Source organism: Bactrocera dorsalis, unplaced genomic scaffold (genome assembly GCF_023373825.1).
Source record: "Bactrocera dorsalis isolate Fly_Bdor unplaced genomic scaffold, ASM2337382v1 BdCtg009, whole genome shotgun sequence".
In the NCBI taxonomy this organism is placed as follows: domain Eukaryota; kingdom Metazoa; phylum Arthropoda; class Insecta; order Diptera; family Tephritidae; genus Bactrocera; species Bactrocera dorsalis.
The window spans coordinates 336,598-343,090 of record NW_026038060.1 but is presented as its reverse complement, the minus strand read 5'-3'; the positions used below and the strand labels follow the sequence as shown (position 1 = coordinate 343,090).

The 6,493-nt window shown below is 35.5% G+C and overlaps 1 protein-coding gene across 1 annotated transcript; it reads right to left on the bottom strand.

Annotated features, from left to right (window-relative positions):
* Positions 1-1,152: 1,152 nt before the first annotated feature.
* Positions 1,153-6,279, bottom strand: LOC125779935 (uncharacterized). The gene is made up of 2 exons (XM_049461135.1): positions 3,513-6,279; positions 1,153-3,457 (listed from the first exon to the last, which is right to left on the bottom strand). Exons 1-2 carry the CDS (start codon positions 4,702-4,704, stop codon positions 2,307-2,309), a joined length of 2,343 nt encoding a protein of 780 aa, XP_049317092.1. The 5' UTR covers positions 4,705-6,279; the 3' UTR covers positions 1,153-2,306.
* Between the last annotated feature and the right edge of the window lie 214 nt (positions 6,280-6,493).

The following is a 6,493-nucleotide window of genomic DNA, read 5'->3' as shown; positions in this document are numbered from 1 at the left end:
ACCTGGGGGTTAGTGGATGGTGGTGGTACATTGGTATTAAGAATGGGGGGTCTGATAATGGATTCGGGATTGCTCATTTTGAAGTTTTTTTAACTCGAAAAATTTGATGAAGGCTTGAGAATGATCAAAAAATTTACATAAAAATTAAAATTGAAATTATGTTTTATTCTTATGTTACCAATTTGTAACTACGTTTTTGTTTTTATTGGATTTATCAATCTCTGGAGGGTCGCAGAGTTGTTTTTAGTGTTATAAGAACTTGAACTGATCCAGGTTCTTTATTTTATTTTATTATAAGCTGTACAAGCTTTTTGTTATAGTTTAAATTGAAAAAATTCTGTTTTGTATTTTTTTCCTAGATCTACGCTAACAATGCACTTCTGTGTAATAAGTTGCTTAATTTATTATAAGTTTCTTTCAATTAAATTTCACTAAAAAATTTACTGTTTCATTTATTTTTATTGAATTAAACTCTTATTTCTATTCACTTAAATTCTTAATTCACGTTCTTACATTAAAGTCCAACGACGCATTGGATTTTTCCTTTTTGCCGGGGCTACTTAGGGTCCAACGTTGCGCACTCTTCGTTGGGTGCGGGCTTTCTTCTACCGAAGTTATCCCTTGGTTCTGCTGTCAGTCGCGGCGCGAGGCACTTCTTGAGGGCCTTTACTCGATTAACTAATTCGCGACTAGCACGTTGGGCGCCAATTATTTATTTATTTGTTCACGTTTCAAAAACCAAACTTAGATTGAAATACAAAAATCTTCTAATGGTTAATTTAAGCTAGCAAGTCACGTACAGGTGCATTGGTGCAGGTTAGCACTGCGAAAAGTGCGCAAAAACGAAATGAGTAATGTGCAGGTATGTTACCTATGCACTTGTGTTTGTATGTACTATATATTTTTTTTTTTTGTTTCTGTTTCTGTTTTTAGTTTTTATTTTATATATTCAAATATATATTTCTCAATTTCTGTATGCAGTCCTGCTTATTACTTTATAAAGCATAAGGGGTACTGCCAGAAATTTGTCATAAGTAAATATTTGAATTTTTGGTTTGTTTGAGTTGGACCAAAGTAAGTAGATATACATATATTCAAGGATATATACATGAAGATATGTATATATGAAATGGTATAGAATATATATTTACGTGACAAAATTTGAATTTTACAACATAGTTTTGGTACTGGTTTTCGCTAAGTTTTAACTAGGAAGACCGTACCTTAAAACATATACATATGTATATGTATATAACGTTCTTTTTGTGATGCATATCAAGTTGATCTAAGATCTCTATATATATACTTCCAATTTTAAGAAAGTGCTCTACACAAATTTAAAACATTCAAAAATGTTACTGAATCTTTTAAGAAAACTAACAAAAGTGGTTATGTCTGGATTTGTTCGAAAGGAAATTCCAACAGCTTTAGAAGCTGTATAGATGACGGTCTAATTTTGATGTTTAGATTAATGTTAAAAAAGTTTTTTATGAAATAGGCCATTAAATCATCAATACACAAGAAATGTAAAAGATCATGGGTTTTGTAATTTTAAGAAATAAAACGTTGTGACCCTTAAAAATAAATTAGATATTTATAAAATAACTAGCTGACCCGGCAAACTTCATTCTGCCCAAAATAGATGTTTTTTTATTTCAAAAATTACACCGGTATTGGTTTTAATGGAATATGAACAATTTTTCCTAATTTCATTGCGTATACTTTAAATACCGCCTTTTTTGTCCTTGACAAATTCCCAATATTGAAAAATAGTGAAGAAAAAATTATTGCTAAGATTTTTGAACTGTTTTTGATAAAAAATTTAAATAAAAAAACATGATATACAGGCAGGTTCTGCAATTTACTTCCGAGTGAAATTTTGTGGAAAATACCTTCTGTACCTAATTTGACAAAATTTTTACAAATTTTACTGAAATTGCCAGAACCTGCCTGATAAATATTTTTTTCGAGGGTACATTAATGCTTTTTGAATTTAATTGCTTGAAAAATGCTACTCTTTTCAATAATGCTGACACATCGCGTCCGGGATTTGTTGACAATTTAATAGAATTAAGTTTGTACTATTCTCATTCAATTTTATTAGTTTTAATCGAGTCTCGAAAATATATAATTTTAGTACATATTTAGTTTAGGGCTGCACGGTACACGATATTTTTGGTTTTCTGATCCGCGGCGTAAATAAACAGTGAGGAAGGTTTTCCAACACGGGAACACGCCACATAGAGCTGGCCAAGTGAAAAGCAAGACATTTCTAAACTTATGCCGCACACTTCCAGCGACTGCCCTTATGACTTGTTTATTGTCATCGCAAATGCAAGTTTCACTGGGAACTGCAAACGTCTGAATTGGAATGGCAAATCTGTTGAAGTTAATGGAATTCGGGGAAGTAAGCATTCCTCTCCCTTGAACGGGCCTTTCAAAATGCTTGCCACTATTAAATTGTCCATTAGCTTGGTCACAATCAGTCGAGTACCATTGCACAGTTTGGGAGCATGAAGATTCCGTAGCATAATAGCTACAGACCTAACTTTGAGACGCAAATTATGAGGCGGCACTTCAGGCGGCATCAAAGAGTTTAAGAACTCCACTGGGTAATTTACTACCTCGTCTTCATTTTCAACGCGATCGATTGATTTATATGACCGCAGATCTCCCGGAATTTGATTTTGAATCGTCCAATTCAAGTCGTTGACATCCATATTTTTTGCTGCTAAAATTGCGCGCGTGCTTAACCAATCGTAGTTACCATAATTTTGAGCAATATTTGGATATACACTACTGATTAGTTCATATTTATTAGATGTGAATTGGCAAATAGTAGTTGGAATCGATATTAATCCACTGCAAGGATCTATCGGAACTTGTCCATTTCCGATTCGCAGCAGCTCTTTTGAAAAAAACCCTGAGTACATCCAGCATCGAACAGTGCTATATACACGTTTTTTCGTAATAAAGTCCATCAAACATCTGAGTTTTTGTTTAAACACGCGTGCTGTAACCTCGTGGCGATCGCTTGGGGATTGACCGTTATGCAATAGATTCGTAATGTCTGGCCATTTTGGATTGCAAGTAAATGTAAGAAACAAATCTGGCCGTCCATAATTGAGCATGTAAGTCATCGCATCCTGGGAGTACTCATGCATGTGTCTAGGACTACCAATGTATGTCGATGGCAAAATATAGAGTCGACCAATATCTGTAATATCCGCATCACCATTCATTGCATCTCTTAAGTGAATATACTCTTCAGATCGCAACTTCGACTGGGTGTATCGCATGTAATTTAGTCGTTCTGTCTCAACTTTAACGTACATGTCAACTGCATACTGTTGAAATAACCGTCTATATCTCAGTAAGTGGTTGTCATAGTTTTGGCGAATCATCATTCGATATGCGTAAAACTTCATTGAACTGACTTTTTTATTTGTCTCGACACCTAAAAGCTTAAATTACCTATATGAAGTAGCAAACAAAAATGTTTTTTTACTAACCATTCACCGGATTTATCATCTTATATCCTAAGTGATATCCGTCTTCTCCACGGCAGAACATGAGCGGATATTGCATTGCGTCGTAAGACCGATGTGTCTCACTTATCCGTTTTAGTGCGTTTTGATTTCTACATTTGATAACAATATCACTCGACTGCAAATTTTCTCCAACAACAACAACTGATATTTCGCTAACTGTAGGTGCATTATATTGTCTTTCATGTGACCCTGTTGGTCTTTTGTCCGCTTGTATGATTATACTATGATCATCTGTTAGCATACCTTGCAACGAAATCGTAAACAGTTTAATGAGGCCATTGTGTTCGTGTAACATTTGCTGCAATTGTTCGATTATTTCTCTTTTCATTGTATTGAAGATAGCACAACGCCGATTTACTTCATCATGTGAATCTCCCAGAAAGTAAATTTGGAGATATTTGTGTTCTTGATCTGGATGCGGCAACAGCGATCCAGCGAGATGAAACATTTGCCCATGAACGTGTATAATTGGAGGAAAGCTCTGTAGTTTCTGTCGAATATTGTTTGGCAAAAATACCTTAAACGTTGGATTGTAGTTTTCTTCATTTACAATTTCACCGCCAAACGACCTCATTTGAAAACAATCCTTGTACATTTTAGTGTGCTTTAAGAAATGGCTCGAGTGAGGAGATTCACCGTAAAGCAGTTGGAACAATGGCTGTGGTGGTGGAAGCAATTCTGGCAACTTAACCTTTCCCCCGACACAACATAACCCTGGCGGTTCATTTTGAAATTTGACTGCATTGCAATATTGACAAACTACTGACATCTGACCGATTTGAACAGATGCGCTATATTGAATGTTTGGATCATATCGAAAACCTACCCGTTCAATGTTCACAAACGAAAGATGTTGCCGCTGTTGTCGTCGAATAATCGCATGTTGTGATCTTACTTCATCACTTTGGCGAGCACGAACTTCCCTTCTTCTCGATCGTTGTTGCTGATTGTGAACTTCCCTTCTTCTAAATCGCTCTTGCTGATTGTATGTTTGGTTGACATCTTCTAACTGGTGCGTGCTATTCTCCAGCAGTCTATTTCGTGGTGATACCCTCTCAATAACAATTTCCCTTTGACGTGCTCTGCTATTTCGTGTTCTACTTGCGGCCTGGGAACTCCGAGAAGTGTTACCATACGTACTGATTCTTGGCATCGTAACAAATATCTAATTGGAAATGATCATTCATTTGCATAAAGTTCATATAAGGTTTTACGGACCAATAACTTACCTTTGAAAACTCCAAGAATGAATGAATTAAACTAAGGAAGCAGATCAATTGAATGATAAATTCCAATGTACATAAATCAATATTCGCCAACACGCTAAATCACTTTCACTAAATAACACACTTTTTAAAACAAAATTTATCAATATATCAGTAAAGCAAGGCGCATTTTTATTGCCCTCTAAATTTTGCGTGTTCGATTGCAAAGCAAAATTGACGTTTAATTAAATTTGTGTTTGTTTCATAAAACTCCCATTTCCATAAACCAAAAATAGCACGTAACACAACCAAAATTACGATATAACCGCTACTGTCACCGATAAATAAACAAAAATAGCAAGAAACAACCAAAATGTCGTGCTAGGTGGAAAATGAGATAAATATATGGTGGATTAACAACCAAAATAATTAAAGATTGTATAGGAGGTACCACGCCCCCTTTTTCGATAACGCCAAGTTTTATGGGTGAGAATGGTGTTGTTTCCTATAACTATATACCAATTTTCATGTTCCTACCTTAAACACTTTTGAAAATATTCACCTTGAAAAATTCAGTTTGTATGGGAGGTGCCACGCCACCTTTTCCGATTACCCCTTCTTTTATGTGTTAGAAGGCTTTTGATACCATAAAGGTCTATACCAATTTTCAGGTCCCTACCTTGAACCCTTTCACAGATATTCTGCTTAAAAAATTTATTTTGTATGGGAGGTACCACGCCCCCTTATTCGATAGCCCCCGGTTTTATAGCTGAGAGTGGTGTTGTTATCCTGTAGCTGTGTACCAATTTTCATGTTCCTACCTTAAACACTTTTGAAGATATTCGACTTGAAAATTTCAATTTGTATGGGAGGTGCCACGCCCCCTTAATATTTTGTTCTGATTTTAAGACATGACCTGCGCGTGGTAATAACAAACAAATCCCCCAAAGGAAGTATTTCATTTGGTTCAGCCGTTTTCGAGTTTTAGCGTTACAACTATACACCATTTCATTTTTATATATATAGATAGTATTTAGATCGCGTTTTAAAAAGCTTCGGTGATCGGACGAGAACCGATGTATTCAGCGTGGTATGGTCGTTGGCCGCTGTGGTCGGTGTGTGTATATGTTACCTATCCAAATTAAAATAATAATAAATAAAATTTCAAGCTTTAATAGCTTTAATCTTCCGCGAAATCGTATTGCAGCAAAATCGTATTAAGGCAAAAACTAAACTGTTAAGGGCCAAACAAAATTTAATATACTTCTAAAGTTCAGAATTAATTAGTTTTAAAGTTGCATTTGCTGTCCATCCTAGATGTTGCGTTTCGACTTGCAACCGTGACTGCCATAACACCATCGCGATTTTTTTCTATAGTTCGAGGTGAATCCCTAGTCAGCAGTTGCACAAAGCGCTCGGTTCCTTGAATATGTGGAGGAATTTCAGGATCCGGAAATGGAGGATTGTCAAATTCTATGTATTCGAGCAAATGGTCATAGGGTATGTTTGCAGTGAAGGGCGGCTCCGACAAAATGCTACTGTTATCTAAGTTTATCATCACAACATAATCAGTGCAGTCAAAATGTATAGTTGGTTTTTTGTAATTTGGTTGGTCTTAATTTTGTTGGGTCGTAAAGTTTTTCACGATAGTACAAAATTTTTTTTAAAGCCCTCTGGCGCACTTCCTTTCTGGCATCAAAAAGCATTGTTAGTAGAACATTATCTGAATGTGCAAAA

Bases quoted from the DNA above. Each gene is read 5' to 3' on its own strand.
- LOC125779935 (XM_049461135.1), bottom strand. From the start codon at position 4,704: ATGCCAAGAATCAGTACGTATGGTAACACTTCTCGGAGTTCCCAGGCC. The intron at 3,458-3,512 runs GTTAGTAAAAAA...TTAAGCTTTTAG, and splicing joins GATGATAAATCCGGTGAATG to GTGTCGAGACAAATAAAAAA.